General features: G+C 40.5%; 2 protein-coding genes and 1 long non-coding RNA gene across 3 annotated transcripts; 2 read left to right on the top strand and 1 right to left on the bottom strand.

Annotated features, from left to right (window-relative positions):
• Positions 1–5,164: 5,164 nt before the first annotated feature.
• LOC109479667 (G-protein coupled receptor GRL101-like) lies at positions 5,165–12,340 on the top strand. Its single transcript, XM_019781655.1, has 7 exons — positions 5,165–5,230; positions 5,988–6,059; positions 6,425–7,500; positions 9,476–9,585; positions 10,877–11,001; positions 11,383–11,551; positions 12,176–12,340. The coding sequence occupies exons 2-7, from the start codon at positions 6,040–6,042 to the stop codon at positions 12,338–12,340; spliced, it is 1,665 nt and encodes a 554-aa protein (XP_019637214.1). The 5' UTR covers positions 5,165–5,230; positions 5,988–6,039.
• A 2,761-nt stretch (positions 12,341–15,101) lies between these two features.
• LOC109479908 lies at positions 15,102–18,021 on the bottom strand. The gene is made up of 3 exons (XR_002140806.1): positions 17,857–18,021; positions 17,307–17,410; positions 15,102–15,244 (listed from the first exon to the last, which is right to left on the bottom strand). It is a non-coding gene; the product is annotated as an uncharacterized LOC109479908 (long non-coding RNA).
• A 262-nt stretch (positions 18,022–18,283) lies between these two features.
• LOC109479876 (prohibitin-2-like) lies at positions 18,284–22,358 on the top strand. The gene is made up of 11 exons (XM_019781916.1): positions 18,284–18,356; positions 18,581–18,723; positions 18,970–19,051; positions 19,425–19,504; positions 19,667–19,791; positions 19,924–19,983; positions 20,397–20,526; positions 20,718–20,821; positions 21,367–21,444; positions 21,560–21,636; positions 21,965–22,358. Exons 2-11 carry the CDS (start codon positions 18,594–18,596, stop codon positions 21,990–21,992), a joined length of 894 nt encoding a protein of 297 aa, XP_019637475.1. The 5' UTR covers positions 18,284–18,356; positions 18,581–18,593; the 3' UTR covers positions 21,993–22,358.
• The last annotated feature ends 1,233 nt before the right edge of the window (positions 22,359–23,591 follow it).

Genomic DNA, 23,591 nt, shown 5'->3' with positions numbered 1-23,591 from the left:
AATTGTCGTGCAATAAAGTTCTTCATACTAGAAAAGTATCATTTGCAATGCGTTTACCTTCAAATGATCTAGCCTTACAAACTACTGTTTATTGTTATTCATATGAATTGATAAATGTATGTGGTGAGCAGAAGCCCCCTACTCTACCCTGCTACAAAATGTAACCCAACACCACATGCTGTCTGCTACAGCACTAGTTACCATAGTGACAGACGTCTGGTCCAGGTCATTCACTTTACTTGTTTGGAAAAGACGGCACAAAAACAATATGTTTTCCTTATGCAAAGGTAAACATAATAACATATAACTAGTTTCATTGGACATCAACTGACTGTCGAGTGCTCTTGCCTTTTTCTGTTTGAACTTATTCCAGATTTTAATATTCCTTAATTATATATAATGGATTGTGCCTTAAATAAGTGTGGCATTTCTAAATGCCACAATGATCAGATGAGAAATACGGTGTGTGATGACAGACGTGCGGAAGGCTTAAGGGTTGTAAACTACATTTCCGCCCTACTTAACTAGATCGAGTAATCGGATGACAGAGAGAAAATTAAGTCAGTTGCTATAAGCCTGATACATGATATAGTACACTGTGAGACGGTCTCAGCTGTAATGGGATTTTATCAAGGCATGAGCGTGTTTTAGCAAAAGTGGCTATCCTGCAGTCAATCAACGTTGATAAATCCCTGTCCTATAAATTTAACAGTATGTTTTGTGGGCTTTATCGATTTTGAGCTTACAAACATGATACACGCACCAGATGTAACCTACAGGCCCCATCGTTCAATGAATCTTGTAAATGTATCCTTCAGTTATGTTTTTAATATATAAGATATGAACATCATCACCTTGTTAGGTCTCTATGTCAGACATGCTGACTAATGATAACAATATAGAATGCATCACTAGCAACAAGCAACATCGTTTATGACTTTTATGTGTGTAGATATCGCTACATGCATGTATAAGAATACATCATGTCATTCATGTACAAAGGTTCGATGAACGTTAAGGTTCGAGGCCTCTTTTCCTGTATAAATGAATATTGATTTTTTTTCACAGGGACTTGAGCAACAATTCCATCCAGCAACTACCAGAGAATGTCTTTGGAACCCTTCACACTCTCCTACTCTTGTAAGTACTGTACTTTGAAAATGTGGGATGCATGGTGACCGTACCTCGGCAATGGCGAATGAATCCTCCAACCATGGATTCAAACAAAACTTCCTTATTTGTTATCCAAGAAGTTTTAACAGATTCCAGATTAATCCCTACTGAGGTTGATTAGTTTAGTTGACATGTTTGTTTACAGTCATCACGCCATGACAAAATACTCAATGACACTTCAATGTCCCCGAGCGACAGATTACAAATTACAGAATTACAGTTCCGTCTCAAGGAGAGCTCGAGTTGTGATGAAACTTTCCCGACTATACGACGGGAAAACCCATACATCTTCAACATCAACAACGTTATGTAATCGGGTGCGCTCTTCCTCCTGAGATTGCACGTATTCGTTCTAACTTTAAGCCAAGTGCTGAGCAAACATCTCATCACGAAGCTTCTTTGATAAGGCCTGATTGGTCAGCAAGTGGCGCTTCGTAATGATGTAATCTTGTAGTCTTGTGATCTAAGTTCGTCAAGAACCACTGAAGACGAATGCAGCTGTTAATCCAGGAAGGTTCTGGTCAAGGAAATTTAGTTCCAAGTTGGCTTTGCCTTTGGTGATTAAGTCTCAGGTGGGAAAATCTATAACACGTCTGCAGGAATCTGCCTTGGTCCGCATTTAACAAGACAATCAGCAACGTAGTGTATCTCTGATGATGTGCTCTTTGTAATTCTAGTCCTTTCATCAATCTCTCATTGTATTCTCGGGCCACCTTGGTCGTCCCCCCGAGATACATTGATTTGCACTCGTCCTTGCCGCTCTCGTTAACTCACTCAATTCCAGTCGAGCAGGGCTTCAGCAAACGCGGCCGTCCATACGGTCGGCTACATGATTAACCTTTTGATTTCAGCCCGCCTTGTTACCGTGGCCACCCCTGATACCAATCTAATCCCATTGGCAAACATTACATCGTTTGTCACGTTTGATGCCACGTTAATCCAGATGGATCCCCCATTGCTGATTGCAATATCTGATTTAAGGCCCCCAATGATTAAATCCCTGCGTGTACGCAAAATGGAATCGGCTGGAATGAAGCTAGCAAAGATGATATGAGAAGACCGTAAACTGCAGACCGTAGACTGCAAGGTAGAGTAAAGATCGGATTTTTGGTCGTGGCTGACTTCAAGAATACTCGGACAAGAAAATATATGCAAAATGCAAAAGTTATAAGTGCAAATCTTCCGTATAGCGTATTTGGCATTTCTCCTGTGAAAAGAAATCTGGCAAATACATGTAGCTTTTTATTCACTTTCTACGCTACATCCATCCATCTAGGGGATATCATCAACTTATACGTTATGTATTTTTTAAGTGCTCAACAGCAAAACAATATCCATTAAGCTCAATTTATTGTACTTGGTCTCGAAAACTGTGTTAGCATAAAAGCCTCTGACATTTAATCAAACACCTAGCAACGCGGATGTCCTTCTGTGTCTGCCGCCAACAAGTCCCACAAGGTCTAGTCTTAATGGAAACGGAATGCTAACTTCTATTCTCCACTCCACAAAGACCATCAACTATAAGGGCAGCTGTGCACCTGATGTATGAGCCTTTTTTCTACCCAGTAAAGGGAAAATTTATCACACCTCAAGGACATTCGGAACAGCTACCAAGCCGTAGTAGACTCGGCACTGATTCTTTCTTATCTTTTGGGGTGGTTTTTGATAGCAGAGCTGGTTTAAAACATTTTATCATGGCGCTTAAGAAACACCTTTACCTATCTACATCACAGTATCCAGGTGAATTATGTGTGAGTCGGTCTTAAATGAGATAGACGGAAAGACTGTTGCCAACGTGATGCAGTGAATTGCATGAAGTGGAAGTTGTGACTTTGTTCGTTTGGTTTTCAATGCATTTCCCAACCCAATGGATCCCTATAGTTGTGTGGCAATGCAAGACGTACTGACGCAAAGCGTTCATGGATATCGATCTGATAAAAGGATAGATTAAGGCGTGTCAGCCCCGCTAGGGAGCCCCAATCAATCTGCCAAACACCTTTTGTAGCTCCATTATCTCAGGTCGGGCGCGGGAAGAAAAGCGTGACCTCCTATATCGACAGCAACACTTCCCCGTTAGCTAGACCTTGGCGTTACCAGATTTCCGCACTGGAAACTTTTCACGTACATTATAACTCAAAAGTACAGGAATTTTCAAGAACACTTAAGCCAATGAAGCATTTCTATAAAGGCATGACCATGGCTAACTGGTCCTAACCCACGACATATCAACTTTTTCTTGAGCAGTAGCATGCTATTGTTCTACTAATTTCTTTCCGGGGAAGGTAAAGTGCAGTACAGTACATATTTGCTATACTGCAAATCTATGGCACATTCGTCTGTCCGATGACATACAATAACTAGATACGCCGACATTTATCGGGAGCAAATACAGTAAAAAAGAGAAATTCTAAAAGCCTGTATTTAAAAAAAAAGAAAACAAAAAGCCTTAAGGTATTTTCCCACTATAGCTCTATACCAAATTTCACGTCGTTTGGCCCAAAATTGAAGAAGTGGAATCCATTCAACGAAGTGGCAGGAGAACCCTTGTCCTGCGGGGCCCATATATATATGGGTTGCACATACAGTACCATCTATATAGTGCCCTGTATATGTGCGATTTGGGGGTGTTTCTCGTGCAACGCATCACACCGCAGCGAAACGCAACGAATGCGGAAGTAACTACGCCACCGCGGGGCAAAAAAACTCAAGGGTCTGTGACCTGATTAAGACATGAAATTATTTGAAAATATCGTGTAAAAATTGCCAGCAGGACAAGGGTTAAAGGGAGGAAAACAATATATTTCGTCCATAACATGATATGGGGTGAAATATAACCAAACAGTAGGACGTCCCGCGCCACGTACATATACATTGCTGTTCAACCTCAGCCATCCGGCGCGATGCGTGCAGGAGAAACGCGTAATTAGGCATGATGGATGCGGAATTACAGACCCGTGTGTTGGGATTACGATTTCAATCGAGTCGTTAGATGTCTTGCCCCGTCTAACTAAAATCATCTAATCCTAATTGAAGACACATCTGCTTGGCTTATCAAAGGCATGCATCTAAAGCTGTTTAATCAAGACGAGGCATTAGTTGGTATTCTCCTTGCGCTATCGATCGATTCCATAGGGAACAGGATCAAAATCGCTTAATATAAGTATATTACTGTGGCTCTGCTAATAGTTTTGATTCAGAACTTTTAGCATTATTGGAAATATGCGATGTAGCACAATCTATCAATTGACGGCGTTTTACCGTCTTTTAGCGTAAAGTTTTGGTTTCTTACTTAGTCTCAATAACATTTAAATTCCAAACAACTTGTATACGTATACACAATGCAAGAGCAGAGTAATCTGTAGGGAAACATTTGTTAAACGAAAATTTGTCTAATCATAATGGTATAAAACTGCAAACCACTGATGCAGATTTTCTAATTACTAGGTGGTTTGTTTGAAAACTCCCTTAGTGTGTTGCTTTGACTTTTAAACCAAGTTCATGGTATTCATGATAAGATACACGGCCTATGGTTTTCATCTTATTTCACGCTAGCTTTCCTAACAGTACCTTCAAAATACATTAGATGAGTATCACTATTTCTGGCGGTTGGAACGTGTGACGGTTTTGCTTTTCTTGAAAGAGGGTACGCAGTTGTGATCCTATAGTTATAACGTATTAAAGGCGCTAACATCTTTGAGCATTACGTTGTTGCTGTGGCCATTTTGTAGGGAAAACACGCAGAAACAGTTGCTAACTGCGTAATCCAGCTTAATCCACTTCTCCCAGGAGGTATTGATCTTTTGGTAAAGTAGTCTTCCAATCAATACAACACCGGAAATGTCTGATTACTACATTAGATAGACAGAGAACTACCTTACCCGCCATAACACATTGACTTCTTGGTGATTTAGATTTGTTGAATGAATATTCATCGTTTATATTCATGACATAAGTAATATCTAAAAACACGTTCTTTTTTTTCTAGAAACCTAAGCGGCAATTTGATAACAGCGTTGAGATCTTCAAGCTTCAGCGGACTAGAAAAACTTCAAGTCTTGTAAGTGGTTCCTGATTTCTTCGCTAGCTGCGTCAGACACCATGCAGTGTTCTACCAGCAATGAACGATCGATTGTATTTTATGAAGGATTGCTTTTCATCACAAAACGTGTAGAAGTGCAATATAGTCCAGGAACGTTCGTGACCTCTCTGGATTGGTTGCGGTGCCCCACATCTAGTATTTATTCTTATCAATTATCCGTCCACGAATTAGAAGGGAAGGCAATAGAGAAAGGATAGCAACCTTTGACCCCCATCAATTTCACTGTTGGGCAATCAAAGCTGCCCTCCGACCTTCTGGTCTCTGGCTGTTGGCGCTCGTACAACAGTTTATCTGTGCAATTGGTGTACCACAAAGGTCGGATTGAGGTCAAGACGACCGTATTCGTGCAAGGGTAAAACTTGGAATGTGTAGATTTCTTTCGTTTGAGGGAAGGGGGCTAGTCTTCGATAATTTTGTTTCAAAGGTTCAGAGGGACTTCGACTTTGGCCAGGTCTATTCTTGTCTGTGATGATTCTTAATAACTAGAGTGACCAACCTTAAATAGAGCCAACCAAGAAGAAATTTAGACTCCATATATATATTTTGTCGCTCAGCTTTTACTGGAACTCTCATAGAGGCGGCACACAGCGGTTTTGAAGTGAAAAGCAAATACGAAATGCTGAAAACTTGACAATTGCTTGTCAATTCACATGGGACGCCATTGGCAAATGGTCAAAATAGTTGTATTGATCGTTCACATTCCTTTACCTTTCAGGGATGTGAGTGGCAATAACATCGATAAATATGACAGGGACGTCTTTGATCACATGAAGAACTTACGGCTTCTGTAAGTCATAAACCTTTTGTCCTGCATATTATTTAATGTCGTATCATCTCCTTTCCCCATACATATTTCTAGTTGATGAAAATGTGTATCAGCTGAAAAAAATACATTTCTCACTGAAGTTCCCTGTGTTATCATTAATATTTAATGAACGAATGAAAGACCTTTATTGTACATTTTTGCTAATTGCGAACTAAGTACATGTGTACAGGTCATGGTATATGGTAAATAGCGATGGTTGACTAAAATATATCTATAGTAAAACTACATGTGTACAGGTTCTGCTTCTTCTCGCTTCTTAAGACAGTTGTAAACGTAAGAACAGATGGAGTTTATAATTCCCCTTCCCTGGTTTTCTACCCATCCAGGGTTGCGGATGATGACACTATCTGCTGCCTGGCCCCGCGGGTGAATGTGTGTACAGCGGAGAAAGACCCCACCTCTACATGCGACCATCTCATCGCCAGTAACGTCCTGAGAATAACCACCTGGGTTCTGGGGCTGTTGTCTATATTAGGAAACCCGACAGTTGTTCTTCAACATCTGAGGACTAAACAAGGCGGCGCGTGGACGGCGTTCCTGTGTAACCTGGCGGTGGCAGACTTCTGTACAGGATTGTATCTCTTAGTAATAGGCTCCGCAGACGCCTTTTTCCGTGGGGAGTATATATTTTACACTGATCACTGGATTTCTAGCACGATGTGTGCATCTGCGGCCGTCGTCTTCACGTTTTCCAAGATGTCGTCCCTGTTTCTGGTCGGAGCCATGATGCTCGAAAATCACGTGTTTCCCCGGCTGCCAATCAAGTACCTGACCAACAGAATGCACTCTCCCTCGGTGGTCGCCTCCGTGTGTTGGACGCTCTCATTCTGTTGCACGATAACCCTGACTATTTCATCCCAGCTCACTGGGTACTACATCGGCAGCAGGACGGGACTGTGCACACCTGTCCTCACAACCGTGCTGTCCAGTACTGAACCAGGATGGAAGTATGTCTTCTTTGTGTACACCGTCTTACCGGCAACAGTTATGGTGCTTACTACGCTTTCCAGCATCATAGCATTCTTTGCTGGCAAGCCAAACCCGCTAGCAAACGACTTGTATTACAGCAAGGATTCGGGAAAAGAGAAAAAGCTACGCCTTGGTTTGAAGGGCCTGCTGGTGCTGAATTACCTCTGTTGGACCGTGGTGGTAATCACGGGAATTCTCACGAGAGTCGGCGAGAAGATCTCACCGGACCTTGCTGTGTGGACTGCCCTGTTCCTGATGACGATATCTGCCGGTATTGACCCGTTTATACACCTCGCAAGCCTGGCAGACTTTTCTTCCGACAAAAGAGAGGCCACAAACTGTGCCGAAGCCAACGGTAACATTGTAAATACTTTCGTGGATTCTCTGGGGAGAAGAGTCTACAAGGCATCAAGTGGCACTCTTAGAAATAATGGTAAGCACACCAGTAGCCGCATGTTAACTTTCATGTACATGACAACAGTTCAATTATGAAAAACTTAAACTTTTCTCCAACTAAAAATTAGACTCACCAGAAATTTTCGACTGAATCACTCAGTGAATCACTTGGGTCAGATAGCTGAGGAAGACTGAGTGATTCAGTCGAAAATTTCGAATTCTGGTGAGTCAAATTTTGAGTTGGAGAAAAGTTTAAGTTTTTCATAATGTAATTTACCAATGCTGACAACAGGTCAATGATTAGAGGTTTTAACAAATCCTGCTTGGCAAAGACAGTACATCAGCAGTGCAATCGGATAGTCAAATCTTTATGAAAAAAAGGCCGGTAGCAAAAAAAGTGAAACTACACTTTTCTCTCTGTCCGCAAAGCCAGTAGCATACCTACGCTTACAAGTTGCGTTTAGAGAAATATAGCCGATCTTTGCACTGAAGTTTTAACAGTCATAGAACATTGCTGATATGTAGCTAAAACACTGTCGTGGACAGATAGATGTCTCTGCAATTGTCCAACGATTCACGGAGGGGCATGACCCCGGTCCATTAGTAAGATGAAGACGGAATGTACTTCCATTATTGTCATGCATCAAAGGTTGGCGTCCCGGGATTAGCACGATTGCATGGTCTGAGATGAAGGGGTTGTTCTAGTTCCAACAGACAGTTACGAGGTTTGTGAAGGAGAGTAATCTTGACAAATGGCCCTGTTATCTGTGTTTGGTGAAGGACGGATGGAGCGATCACACATCGACAGTCTGTCAACTTTCATTTCTGCATCTTCCCCAAAGGATCTAAAAATGTCGGTTCCTCACAAAGACTGCCGTTGACTGCCTGGGTTTTATATTGTCAAGTCTCCGTAAACATCGACGTTCTGTCAATTTTCATCTTCCACAGCTTTTACGAACGACGCTAAACACCTCTCTCAATAAGAGGTCATGTCCCCTAGGTGCTCAACCCCTAGGTGACAAATAATTATAAACTATTCATAAACTGATTGATTAAGACCTTTTACAGAATTTCGTGGGGCCAAAGAATCTTGTTGTGGATATTTTGTCACTTTATGTATGGGTAAAGCCATTGATTGTCATTCTGGTCTCAAGTCTAGTACGGTATAGCGACGAAGATGCAGTTTTAAACTCTTATCTTCCTGTATCTATATCTTCTATTCTGTCTCTCGACAGCTTGAGTTCAAAAATACCTCTGCGAACCGCAAGGGTAACCACTTCTTTATGTTTTCACCAAAGGTACTAGACATTGCCATCGGTTAAACGTTTTCTAGGTCCCGCTAAGCGAATTACACCAGCAGTAGATCATTGCAATCAATTAGTCTCGAGAGGAATTTACGGGCGCCCTAAAATACATGGTCGACTGGGTTTTACTCAACGATAGATCACTTGCATTCCAAGAGGTTAAAGATTATGCATGCAGTTTAATGTAATGTGAAGAAACACATGCATGGTATCTCGTGATATTGCTAGTCTTCTAAAATGCACGAGTAGTTTGGACACCGTCATTATGTTTACCGAAGAAAACATATTGCTTTTGCTACATTTCCTCTTCTTCTCCAAACCAAAAAGATCCATGACCTGAACAAGACTGTCTGTTACCATGGTAACTAGTGTTGCAATTTTATAGCAGGAGGGATTTAGACTCCTGTCTGTCCATGTGTATGAATGTGTTTTGAGTAAGAATTAACAGATCAGACCATATGCAAAGGTAAACATTACGCATTTGCTTTGCAGATGTTACCTTTCTGGTGTCGTATGTGTTTGTTTGGGGGAGTAGCTTCATTTTTATCGGTGATGAATGTAGTACGGCAATAGAGCGTGATGTTTTCTCTACTCATTATTTACCAACCATACAGCTCCAAATCGGTATTCACATACACGTACTTATATATATAATGTCTCGGTTGGTGTATTCACCGTGAAATGGCTTTATTTTTCATTCTATTTCAGGATCAGACCAGACTGAGGAGAAACAGGCCATCAAGGCGTATCTACAGTGTCTGAGCGTCGATGTGGAAACAAACTTTGTCGTCAAGCTCATCCTGCAGTTCCGGAGTTATGTACGTGTCAAACATCGCTACTACTCTTCTGCATAACATATTACTCTCCAAACAGACAGTTCGGATTTGCCTTATTATGTTTACCGAAGGAAAACATATTGTTTTTGCTCAGTTTCTTCCTCTTCTTCTTCTCCAGTGACCTCTTACTTGACCAACGACATGATTTGTTGACGTCTGCCACCATGGTGACTGGTGTTGGGTTACATAATGTTGCAATTTCATGGTCCTGTCACCATATACTAGTAGTATATGGTCCTGTCACCATATACTAGTAGTATATGTATGTGAATGTGTTTGAGTAAGAACTGTCCGAAGGTAAACATTGTGCATTTGCTTTGCAAATGTTACTTCTCTAGTTTTTGGCGTGCTTTTACTGGTGTTTATTTTCTGTACTGATATCCTTTGGGTTCCAGCTCCCAAAAGATACCGGTACAGAAAAGAAAGCCCGATAAAAAAGCCTTAAGACACGCCAAAAATAAGCCAAATCTTAAATCTCTGCTTGGAGAGTACATAACCTAACATTTATGTCTTCTGGTAATAAATCCTATAACCTACCATACATGTCCGGTCTGTCGCTGAAAAAATATAACAGGTCAAGCACCTCACGTCTCCGTATTCAGAGCGGTACTGAGACCATGCATGAAATTTAAGTCCTGGGCCTTCAGACGAAGATCGAGTTTACTTTTCTAAATGGTTTTAATTTCCCCGGAGAATGGCGTAACGAACGGTACGCATTATCTTGTCCTGATCCATTATCCTGCACATATGTCTTCACATTAATGGCTTCGTCAAAAGTCTGCCGATTCTGCAAAACCCAAAATGGTTTCTCGAGTAAAAGTCCCCCTGGGAGTCACTGGGACAACAGTTAACGCCTTGCATTACGGTTGTGAATAGCTTGTTGGGTTGTAATTAGTTTTCCTTCCCTTATGCTTGATGATTAATTACGATCACCGAACGGAACAGAAGGGTCTATAGTCCGTACATCTTCGATTTTCTCTCTCTGTAACGATTCCCTGGGCGTGATGAATGTGCATTACACGGATACGTGATGTCTGCTGCTATCGCCTAAGAACATCCGGATGGTGTCTTTTACTCTCGAAATGAAGAAATCTTGCGACAAATTTGAATTTCTTACATCGAGTTTAAGACATAGATAAATGTTACGACTATTTTTACGGAGAAATGAGCATTCATTTTCTACGGGGGAGCCATATAACACGGTCTTGGTTTTTAAGCGATGTTGAACAGACGCGTTAATCTTGTTATTGTTGTTTCATCATCTATTATACAGTCTACTGTCTTGGTTGAGGGATCGGCTACACAGGAGATGTCAGTATTACGGCGGATAGGAGAATCAGGGGGTCATCAGAACATCGTCAGACAGTGTGTTATCCCGGAGATAGACGCATACAGGTGGTACGTATTTAAACTTGTCGTTTGCTGTCTTAGAGTGTGTTTTTGAAAATGTAGGTTGACCATACTACAACAGTAAAATTAGTTAAAAACGGCAACATATATCATTCTCCGTGCGGTAGAGTTAGCCTTGATGCCAATCGAGTTCTAGAAATGTAATAGTTGTGGATAAGCGGTTTTGAGTCCAAATTTGGTTTCAAGTTTCCAATATGAATGAATGACGAACTTAAGTGCAGATTTTTGTCACACTGGGCAAAATGTACAGGTCACAACAAAACATAGTGAACGGATGCAGTTAACAGATGCAAAATATTACTATCATCAGATAGCTTTCTCCAACAGTTTACTACGCACATACATTCACCGTTTCTTCCCATGTTTCAGGGTTCTCTACACTGTCTATGAGAATTGCAAATTGAAGGAGGTCATCCCAACTCTGTCATCAGAAGACCTCCTGACCATCTCATTGGACATGTCCAAAGCACTGCACTTCCTACATCAGGAAAACATTGCTCTGGGCAAGCTGACCCTCGACGGAGTACTCGTGGAGAAGGTTGGACTCACCATTCTCCCTTTACAGTGTTTACACATAGCAAAGTTATTTTTATCACAACCATTTATTTTTCACTAGCCGACGTTTCGATGACCTTCTGTCATCTTCATCAGGGCTGACTGGTTTACTGTGCACTGACACTAGACGTTACTTGGTGCATAGTGCACTAAATGTGCTACATAGCTCATAGTGCACTTAAGCTAGTCTTTTCTGATGAAGATGACAGAAGGTCATAGAAACGTCGGCTAGTGAAAAATAAATGGTTGTGATAAAAAGAACTTTGCTATTCAGACGTTTACCAACCTGATGAAATTATTTACGGAGTGTTTACACAGTTATACGTGTGCAATATTTGGTTTCAACGACATACGCAAACTAGCACTTTTCATTTTGTGTAGTGACTATTTTCCACGTTATTGCTACTATATTTAGATACGTTACGCCTCTTCAACACACATTGTAATCAAAAGTTGCAATGTTGGTAGGTTATGTACGTACATTATACAGCACACAATATGTGCTTGGACTATCTTCTAGACGTGAAAGATTGTGAATAATGGTTTTATATCTTGCAGAAAAATATTTGGTGAAGATGTTCACTTAACAGTGTACTTTTCCTCTCAGATACCCCACATAAAGGTGGTGATAGCCGATTTCACCAGTGCCAAAATCGTCGGCACGGGCGAGACCGCACAGAAGTCGTTTCAGGCAGACTTCGACGAGTGGCAGAGACTGAGGACAATGATCATCCGGAAATCCGCCTACGCTACGCTGTCCTGTCGTCTGTAGCGGTTCATCAGAGAAAACAAAACTAACCAACTTCACCCTAGTGCAAATGCTGTAACAGTCTAAATGAAGAATTTATAGTAAACTCCAAATGACACTAACTACAGTAGCACCAAAGATTCTACTATAGGAACCAAATGACTCGAGACGTAGGCGGGGCCGACCTTTCTTCATCTTTAAGAAAATGATCTAGAGGGACGTTAAGTTGAAAGACTGTGCCCTTTGGTCTGTAATGAATGACAACTTAGAAGGCCTGGGAACTTTCATATAGACAACAACGGCGTCACCCAGAGAAAGGACGACTGAACTGACTAAAAGACACTAACCACGACTCATACAATGTATGAAACTTGTCAACTTCGTATGAAGATCTCATAGATTAGACTCCATGATGTAACAACCAGTCATAACATATAACCATCTACAATTCGTGTGTAGATTCAGAGAAATCAAGAGTAGATAGTCCTATGGTGTAATAGGGCTGTAAACGGTGTTGTGCAACTGAAACAAAATGCACAGTATATGAATATCAATTGCATAGATACTACGGAATATATGGCACGTGTACCTCTACTGACCATTACTGACAAACTTACAACATAAACTTTACTTGTTACAAACACAACTGCTGAGCTGTATTATTATTCCCCATAGATCATGAACATAAACTGGAGATCATTTTGAAATACTAAGTGACCACACCTTATTGTAAATATGACTTCCGAATTCCCAATATGTATGTTTGAGACATAATCCAAATGCTGCTAGGTATAGACTAGAATGTATAAGACTGCAATATTTGTGCCATCGAGGTTTAGGTCTCTGTATAGTTTGTGGTACAAATGGATTGTAATATCATTCATGCTATGCTATGAATTAGACGTATATGTTCAAACGCTCATATTATGAATACCATAATTTAGCTGGTTTATCGATGTAAAAGGTTTGTAGTCTAGATCGTCTCCCAATAGCAGCTTCAATTTAGAGGAATGTTGTTATAATGTCATTGATGTTTGCTTGCAGTGAATAATAAATGTTGTGATACACAACCAAACGAAGGACAAATACAAGATTCTCTGAAAATTAGATTAGTTTTCATGGTTGCTGTCAAGGGAATTTGAAGAGAATACCATATCTCTAACATTATTTCATTCAAACCAATGCTAATAACATGTAAAATAATTATTGTGATTTTCCAGTATGTGAAGTTCGCATCTTTTATGCACATTAATTGTGGTATTATGAAAATAGCTTGTTTAAGTGATTTCCTATACCCAATAAATAGCCAGTCACTGCCAATGCGTATATTACGTTTGCCATCGCGATAGACCTGTCAAAAATCCATGATATTTTTCGAAAAGCAATATTCTGATTTCACACTGCAGATTTGCGTCTAACACGAAGTGTGGTGTCTCTGACAAAGATGTGGTAGAAATTGTACATCAAAGTTGGCATTAATTAAAAGTGTTGGGTTTAGCTTAACAAGTCTGTCCACTATGTTGTGATGTATATAAACTGGCTAGATTATAATTACACCGAATGGTGAGCTGGAATGGTATGGAAATAAAACAAAATGTCAAGATCTGTGTGTTGAATGCAGTATGGCAGCTGGAAGGAAATTTATTATAGTCTTTATGCTTAGGTCACATTTCCAAGCCGGGGCCCGGCCGGGCTGTTTGTATGAACGAAAAATCAACAATTCTTATCAGGAATATACACAAATTGTACTCATGATTATCCTTTTAACTTTTTTTATGCTCTGTTGTCTTTTGTATCGTACATTTCGTTCCAAAAGACTGCCCTGCCGGGCCCCGGTTTGGAAATGTGACCTAAGCATTAGCAAGTAGCGTTGATCCGTGTTGTCTTTAGCATAAAAAAGGCACTGGTCCGTGTTGGCTGTAAAGTCTTTATTGGCATAACTTAATCATATCCGTTAACCCGTATAGAAAATAAAAAATGTGCTTCTCTCTTTTATGGTTGCTGCCTGGTTCTTTTCATGAGACCGTAAGAGTTGTCGTGGATGCATCGTCTACATTTTATATCAAGCGCTCTATAAAGTCATAGTAATATCAAATTTACTAAATGGTGTAGTGTAAAAAAATACATACACGCAACTAGAAAGTAACGTTTGCAAAGCAACTGCATAATGTTTACCTTCGGACATGGTCTGCTCTGTTAATTCTTACTCAAACACATTCACATACCTGTACTAGTGCTAGTATATGGTGACAGGAGCAGAGCAGACCATGAAATTGCAACATTATGTAACCCAACACCAGTCACCATGGTGACAGACATCAACAAATCATGTCATTGGTCAGGTCATAGGTCACTGTTTGGAGAAGAAGAAGGGGAAGAAACTGAGTAAAAACAATATGTTTTTCTTCGGTAAACATAATAACGCGCATAGCCTTGTCCTCAGACTAAGTCTAGCCTTGATTGTAAGTGTCCATTGAACGTTGTGCATTTGGACAAGGCCTGAGAGAGAAAAAGACTGTCATGACTGTAGAGAGACAAAAGGCACTGTAGGGTTCTTCTGAATCTGTCTCTATTTTGGGTCAGAACAATAGCAAGTATTTTGGATATTATTTGTTCCTGACAAACAGTAAGAACAACCATAAGGGACCTTCCAAACAACACATTTTTTCAGTATCTTTATAAAGATTTAGATTGAACTTGTAGTTGGCTCAAATGATGTTTATCAATACTCCACCTTGTTGGCTACAAGAAATATTTTGTTGAGATGACATGTCGAGACTTTGGAGTGCAAGCTTATAATTCAACCTCCCATGACGAATTATGCCAGGTGAGCTGTTTTGTAGTCTCCTCTCGTTACCCGTGCACTGCTTCCGTAACGATTCCACGGCCTGGGATCGACATCTAACCACCTTCGAGGTTACCTGCGAACTTGTAGACAATGAAAATTAATGGTCCAAGCTGGCGTCAAATTTCCCTGTGGGTCTGGCCGTTTGAAATGTCGTCCTTCGGGCCTTCTCTGTGGTTGAAAGTATAGAACTGGGCACATTTCACCAAAACATAACTTCTTTGCGCGGTTGGCTTTTTCAGTTGAAAATTGATCAGGATACTTGCATTGATATATGGCGTGAGTGGAAAGAAGTGTATACAGTATACAAAATAAAACTGTATCTAGACTTAACAAATATGAAATAGGATACTAAGAACGGCTACTACTGTAGAAACTTGTTCGGCATGGTTATATGAATGCAAATTAATTCTCTGTTTTTAGTAGTAAAGATGTTTCAGAGTATGCAATCAGTCACAGGGAGTAAAACTATAACCCCACAAGCTGATAAAAAGTAACGTATGTTTTTAAAGACTTGCTTAACTGGCTTAACAGGCTTAGAGAGCAATTTTCTACATTTGCTTCGCCTGACCAGAAGTGTTATTACCGCAATAAAGTGAATTTTAAGGACGCATACCGGCCAATCTCTGATTTACTTGCGTGAACGGTACACTTAAATTCCTACACTTTATGTATTTTATCGTTGTTTTTGCTGAAACTCACGGGCCATAATTACGAAAACCCCAGCAATTTCACACTCCCGTTTACGACATTGTGCCTGAACTTGTAAAATCCATCAATGACTCTTTAAAGGAATTACTACAACACCCGTCACACGGTGCCATTTATAAGCATCTTTTACTGTAAATTGGCAGAGGAAGAGCCATACCGATCAAGTCTGATTGCACCAGACTTTCAGAAATGTATGAATACGCCTTTATAGTGTCTGATTCAATGGTTCCTTATGTATTACTATACACGGCGCATCGCGTTCAAGGCGGGCAATATCAGCCTCTGATTAGAAGTGACCTTTGGCTTATCTACATTAAGATGAAAGCGTGAATGCCACGGCTGAGGCTCGCGGCTTCCCGCCAGAGAGTTCCTCCAGCCGACCGTGTAATGAGGCAATTACCGCGGGCTGATCACCGCCGGCGTGCCCCCGCCGGCCGGGAGGGGCGCGGAGGTTGCACGTGATTCCACCGGCAGCATATGCAAAATATCCGAGCCGCTAACATGCACGTGACATACAAGTTAACTTGCCTCTAGCATGTACACCAGGCTTGGGGAGGCGGCTGGAAAGAGTAGAAATCGGCCAAATAGAGAGATAAGCATGCCAAGGGAGTTGAGTCCGTTGAGAGAACATTTCGTTGGGGTGAGGCAAAATGTTCTCTCAACGGACAAACTCCCTTGGCATGCTTATTTCTCTATTTGGCCGATTTCTACTCTTTCCAGCCGCCTCACCAAGCCTTGTAGAGGCTACAAGTTAACAGGATCCGGAAGAGTAGGCATCCCAGGACAGGAAGCTGTTGGGATGCGTACCTTCAGCTGATAAAGAAAACACGCCTTTGTAATTGTGCGCTTTATATATAATTTAACACCGATTGCGTTAAATTATACAATTTAATTACTATTTAGTTAGTATACAATTTAACGCAATCATTAAATTGTATAAGGCCATGTTGATTTGATCATATGGATGACATCCGCGCGCGCATGAATTTTCGGCCGTTTCCAAAAAAAAAAAAAGTTTCCAACCACACTGTAAATTGTACAAAACATTTGCAAAATGAGCAAATATATACCGAAAGTTGCAAAAAAAATATTTGAAAACGATTCCAACGTCGTAGAATGTCAAAATCAAACAAAAAACTAAAAAGGAAAGAAATGAATTCAAAGAGGAGATTATTCGCCATACCATACTCTGTGTCATTTGTTCGACCTTCATAACAACGTAGATTTCATGAAAGCAACTTTTTTTTTTTTGGCAAAACTTTTTTTTTATTCGCGCGCTCGCATCAGTTTTGGGGTTCCCAGAGGATGTCATCCATATAATCAAATCAACATGGCCTAACTTTCGAATGATTATTCAGCAAAGCTATCATCATCAACAAAGCTATAAAACCATAAAGGAGTGACAAATAAATGTTTTAAGGTAAGTGTACCAACCTCGGTGGCGGTGGGGTTGACGTCATACATGGTGTACAATCGGGTCTTCACGTTGACATGGTTGAGGACAGAACGCGGTACGGTTAACAGGTCAGTAGCGTCACCTGGCGGGACATGGTGGAATGGTAACTTACCGTCAGTGTTGGATGATGGTTTATCTCCTACCCTGCTGGGTTATCTTTTATAACGTAGGAAATTACAACGAGGGCCCAATATGTACAAACCCAACATGCGTTAACCAAGGGCATACAAATTAAAACGCATTCATTATTGTTAGGTTCTTCCCCATGCACACTATAAAAACAACTGTGTAAAGTTAGCTGGAAAGCTATGATAATATTTCCATATTTTGTTCATTCAAATAAGTAGCTTGAACTTCAACTTGCACAAAATCAAAAAAAAATATATGACAAAAATCTCTCCACAGCTTATTGGTCCTTAATTATATATGGACCCATTCCTATGCCTCGACATTATTATTTTTAAAATTTAAATCCCCCCCTCCCCCTCTACTAGTTCCCCCTTCCCGCATCATCCTAAGATTTCTCACCACGTTTCTTTAACCTGGTGCCCGGCTCTCTGACCGCAGTCCCTCAACGGGCGCATCTAGTTTGAGCTTATTAAACAGTGGAGCTGAAAAGCAGGACGACATACTCCTGTACGGCACAACTTTACCAGTTCAAGCAAATTTCGCATTTCGCGCGCTGGCCCAGCTCTCAGTTATCCAACACAATCTCGCAGGAAAGGGCGAGACTTTAAACTGGAAGGTCTATTTGCAATTGATAGGTAGGGCGATAATTATACCTCATTTGTATAGGTGATTTTAGTCTTTTAGCATGAAACTATAAATATTTTAACCGATAATATACTATTTAATGATATGTTTTTGTGATTTTTGTGTTAAGTAGTTGTGAATTTTTCCTTCTAATTTTCTTTTAAAATGTTGTCAAAAAACGAACCCCCCATAGGTAATGTAGCTGTCCTGCGCACAACCTCTGCGCAGTAGAAACACATGTGGGTACAGCTTAGGAGATTTTCGTGCAGTATTAGGTAAGGTAATCCTGTCATTTTCTTGTGATATACATAAATATTTTCACACTAAATATATGTGTGACGTTCTACGTACCCGTGAGCTTCTGTTGTGTGAAGAAAACGCCGTGTTCTTGTTTAGAAGATTCATAAAGTTCGATTTTTCTGAGAAGATCACGCTGTGCACTGTGACCTTCGCAAATTCACATGGTACCTCGATGATGACATCTCACTTCTTTCCGTAGAATTTGAGCCAAAATGAGCAAGGAAAAGCTTGGAGACCTGGCCGGGAGGATGGGGAAGGCGCCCAAGGGTCTGGGGACGGGGATGAAGCTCCTGGCCGCCGCTGCCGCCCTGGGCTACGGTGTGCAGCAGGCCATGTACACAGGTAAGACTGTGGGAGGGGGGCGGCTAGCTGCCATGCTTTGAAAATATTTCATCATGCTCTCTTGGTAGGATTTCCAAACCACAATCACGCTAAAGAAAAATGACCCAAACCTTTCACAGAATTAATGCTGAGTTTAGGTGAATGTCTTACTAATTAGTAATAGGTTGGCGTTGGTTAGTTAGGCTGAAAAATATTTCTATTGTCTAATTTACTCTAAATATAATATACGTATTTCTTTCTTTGCAGTGGATGGTGGTCATCGTGCCATCATCTTCAGTAGGATAGGAGGTATACAGGACAGTATCTACACTGAGGGACTCCACTTCAGGTGTGTGCAATGTCACCTTGGGGACCATACTGTACACATAGTTTCTAACTAATCTAAGGCTTTCAAATGTAAAGCCAGTTTTTCATAATACCATGCATATAACAATGCAATGCATCACATCAAATTTTCAAAAGATGCATTTGTAATTTGAATTAGGGTTTATTTTAGTCACTTAAGAGTCAAAGACTGAAAACCATTCAATGTATCCCATAGACCACATCATATTCTCTGTGAAGTTTCTAACAGTAACACCTTGAAGTACTTTATAGTGTATTCTTTCTTGGAAGTTTACAAAACCTCTAGTCATGTAAAGTACATGTTATAGTAAAAATGCTGTTGATGCTGATGGTAAAATTCCCACACTTTTCCCCAGAATTCCCTGGTTCCAGTATCCCATCATATACGACATCCGCAGCAGACCACGTATTATATCATCCCCTACTGGCAGCAAGGGTAAGCAATGCAAGAAGTTGGAATGAATTAAAACATTTTTTCTTAGTTTATAAGAGGGAGTAGGTAAGATCCTGATACCTTTTCTAACCTCCTCTTTATGAAGGTTAGCTTTTGGTACCAGCATTTTAAAAAAGATGCATTTTCTATAATCTTTTTCACCAGATCTGCAGATGGTGCAGATTTCCCTCCGTGTTTTGCACCGCCCCAATGCCCTGATGCTTCCACGTATGTACCAACATCTGGGATTGGACTACGATGAGAGGTTGCTCCCTTCAATTGCCAATGAGGTGAGTCCTTCTGTAGATTTCAATCACACCAATACATTTTTGTTTCATCTTCTCACCTATGAAATGTGTTGAATGCGTTAAGTTTTCTGATGGCATAAACTAGAATTCTCATGTTGCATTTGCTTCTCACAGGTTCTTAAGAGTGTTGTGGCTAAGTTCAATGCATCTCAGCTCATCACACAGCGTCAACAGGTAAGTCTACACCTGTAGAAAACTGTCTGCTCTAGAAGAGAAAGAACACAGTTAAAACACACCATTGCAAATTTAGATAACATTGTTAAAGGTTGAGGGTGGAAACTTGTGGGGTCGTGTAGCGTAGCGGCAGAGTGCGCGACTCGGAACTGAGAGTCCCGGGTTCAAGTCCTGACATGCCACCGATCTTGTGCCCTTGGGAAAGGCTTTCCTCACTTAGCTCAGGTGTAATTGAGTATTGTCCTGTCATGTATTCGTCCCCTGTGTTGGTGGTGGCATTAATATACTAGTAAGTTGAAGAAACTTGAGTGTGTCGTCACCACGTCTGGTGATTACATGTTGGAATACAATGTTTTAAAAAAATTGTACTATTTAGTATGAGCTTTACTTATTTGTTTATGTACTTTTTGTAGGTGAGTCTTTTGGTTAGAAGGGAGCTTACAGAGAGAGCAAAGGACTTCAATGTGATCCTGGATGATGTGGCCATCACTGAACTGTCCTTCGGAAAGGAGTACACAGCTGCTGTGGAGGCCAAGCAAGTTGGTGAGTACGCTTGTTACTCTGTAATATACTGTATTAGCTTGTAGTGTATTGTTGTGGTTGAAAAAAAAATTACTGCAAACCAGGTATTCTATCTGTCAGAGATGTGTCAATATACCTTCAATCAGTTTTACTGAGGGTAATTCTTGACTGTCTTTTGAATCTATGTGTTTCTTCCTGCACTTCCACCACAGCTCAGCAGGAGGCGCAGCGTGCACAGTTTATTGTGGAGAAGGCCAAGCAGGAGCGTCAACAGAAGGTGGTCCAGGCTGAGGGTGAAGCCCAGGCAGCTAGGATGATATCCTTTCTCACAGAACGAACCTGGGACTTGCCAAGGGCTATACTAGTTCAATTTTTTTTTTTTTACATTCCAACATTTCATGACTAGACATGGTGACAGCACACTCAAGTTATATCAACTTATTTTATGCCGCCACCAACGCAGAGGACAAATACAGGACAAGACAATGCTCATTTTCCAAGGGCACAAGATCGGTGACATGTCAGGACTCGAACCCGGGACCTCGTGGTTCCGAGTCGAGCACGCTGCCGCTACGCCACACGACCCCACAATTGTTACTAGTATTCCTTTTTTCCTACATCTGTGAAACTGTTAGTTATCTAAAACTTTCATAGCTCAGTTTTGCTAGTTACCTGCATGTAACTGGCTAGCAAAACTGAACTATGATACCCTGCATGTAACCTTTTGTCATCTTTTCCATCAGACATGTGCACGATTTACAATTATATGTTATGTGACATACAAATGACATATAAGCATTGCTCTCTGTGAAAGCAAGGTTTATTAAAATTGATCTGTTGAATCCTTAACCCTATATGTACATTGGTGAGGCCATTTCTCAGAACCCTGGGTACCTGAAACTACGGAGGATCCGAGCTGCTCAAAGCATCGCCAGAACAGTAAGCATTTTTTCCTGTGTTATTCTTCAAATATATACTGCACATCATTTATCTGACTCAATATATTTATCTGATATTGGTGAGCTGTTGTGAACATGTCATGTTGTTTCTACAGATTTCCCAGTCTCAGAACCGAGTGTACCTGAATGCGGCCTCTCTTATGCTGAACCTTGGAGAGGACGATTTGAAGGCGTAAGTTTGAAACTACCATACTTTTTGCTCTTCCTCTACTTTTCATTCTTAGAAAGTTTCTTGAGTGCTTCTGTAATGTTTAGTAAATTAGGCACATGCAAATAATTTCCTAGGCAATAGTTGAAGAAACAATTAGTCATTGTCTGTTTATCGGCTAAGGGTACTAAGTCCATCATGAAAATATTCAGATGTTTTGCCTTTGTGTCTATTAAGTTTCAGTGCTCTACAGGAGGCTAGGGAAATCCTAGGCATGTATATGGGAAGTTCTAAATGGCTGAATGTTTCTGACATTTTATTCATTACTTACACCTTTTATTTTTCTTTACAGGTCTGCTGAAGGCTTAAGGAAGAAGTAGTGAGACTTCATCCTTGTGACTTCTGTATACAGATTCCCATTCCTGAGTTCTACATTCATTAGTCTTTAGGCAGTACTATTGCGTCAGGTCATCAGTTTTGACAACATAGCTACTCATACTGTGTAGGCATATGCATACAAACTTAAACAGTGTTTGCTACACTGTTGCTGTATAATACTTTATATCACTCAGGTGATCATGCTAAATACTCAAGTCAAAATGGTTGGAATATTATGGCTCTTGGCGTGACTGATACACTGACTTCTTCATATCTTAAAGTGAATAGGAATCCTTGACAGATATAAGATGGATCTTTTATGTCAAAGGAAATTTTGCATTGTCAAGACTTAGTGTCATTAAGACTTAAGAGTCAGAATGAGTATTGTATTAGATATATCCCTGTCTGAAGTTACTGCACATCTATTGAGACTTTGTGACAATGTGTGGTAGGGTCAAAATCATGAATAAACCATGCCCATTGGAACCCTATGTTTACTTTTGAGTTCCTCTTTAATTTCATTGAAAGAATTCAGCATTCAATCTAGATAAAGCTCTTCTTTGAACCAGCCACAGAAATAATGAATGCCAGGCATTTTTTTTGTCCCTTAACTCAGTTTCAGGATCTACAGAATACAGAAACTAGTGCCATCCTTATGACAAAAGTCATTACTTGGAACGTATGAAAGTTGTTGAGTATGGTCATCGTTTTCTAGGAAGAAATGACAGTATTAGTTACAAAACAATCCAATGCTATCTAGAGTTTCAAAAATTATACATATCATTTCTTAAACTCTCAACACATTTTATGCACAACACTGACTAAGTAGTGTTTATAGAGACCCAAAATAGATATTTTACATGCATGCGCAAGTAAGTCAAAGATATTTCCAGCATAAACATGACTCTGGTAAGTCATATTTAGGTACTAGTACTTTGTAACCTTTGATGTGAGCAACATCATTTACGTACATCTAAACTAATGACTTGGACGGTAGAAAATAATTCTCATGGCTATTATTATATTCCATACATGTAGCCGTCAGTCACTTAAGAACTACCCACCTGTCATCTGATTTCTATCTCTTCCTATCCCTCACCTAAACACATGTGACATACTCGAACCGTTGATGAGCCACCCCCCTCCCCCCAGAGCCTACTCGGTTGCCATTATTGATGACTAGTGACAGCATGTCGTGCGGAGGTACTCCGATAATAGCTTTGTCCGTTTTTATACGGGTCCCGGTGAGGGTCTTCAGTAGATAAAAGCTGAATTCTGTACACCCGCGCCCTTTCATGGATGCTGATCGTCTCTAGAATGCAAATATCGTAGTTAAACATCCTTATAGGTAAAAAAATGACCGTAGCCACGTTCCAGCAAATGAAGACGGTGTTTCTGCTGCTCATTTTGTTCACTGCGACACCTGTATTCTTAATGATCCGGAGCACAGATCGGAACAGGTCAGTAAATCCTTGGCGTTTTACAGTTCACTTTTGCAGCAGACGACTCTATTTTTGATGTTACCATTTTCAACATGTGTGGATTATTAACTCTGGGAGCGTACAACTAGTATATTTCCCACGGTACCTTTTGGAAAGTGC

This window comes from Branchiostoma belcheri, unplaced genomic scaffold, assembly GCF_001625305.1.
Source record: "Branchiostoma belcheri isolate BF01 breed outbred unplaced genomic scaffold, Haploidv18h27 scaffold5, whole genome shotgun sequence".
NCBI classification, from domain to species: Eukaryota; Metazoa; Chordata; class Leptocardii; order Amphioxiformes; family Branchiostomatidae; genus Branchiostoma; species Branchiostoma belcheri.
The sequence above is the reverse complement of the archived record's forward strand: the minus strand, read 5'-3'. Positions and strand labels throughout refer to the sequence as shown.

Excerpts from the sequence above, each read along its gene's own strand:
- LOC109479667 (XM_019781655.1), top strand. The coding sequence starts at position 6,040 with ATGAAGAACTTACGGCTTCT. Across the intron at positions 6,060-6,424 it reads ATGAAGAACTTACGGCTTCT|GGTTGCGGATGATGACACTA; the intron begins GTAAGTCATAAA and ends CTACCCATCCAG. Across the intron at positions 7,501-9,475 it reads TGGCACTCTTAGAAATAATG|GATCAGACCAGACTGAGGAG; the intron begins GTAAGCACACCA and ends ATTCTATTTCAG.
- LOC109479876 (XM_019781916.1), top strand. The coding sequence starts at position 18,594 with ATGAGCAAGGAAAAGCTTGGAGACCTGGCCGGGAGGATGGGGAAGGCG. Across the intron at positions 19,052-19,424 it reads ACTGAGGGACTCCACTTCAG|AATTCCCTGGTTCCAGTATC; the intron begins GTGTGTGCAATG and ends ACTTTTCCCCAG. Across the intron at positions 19,505-19,666 it reads ATCCCCTACTGGCAGCAAGG|ATCTGCAGATGGTGCAGATT; the intron begins GTAAGCAATGCA and ends CTTTTTCACCAG.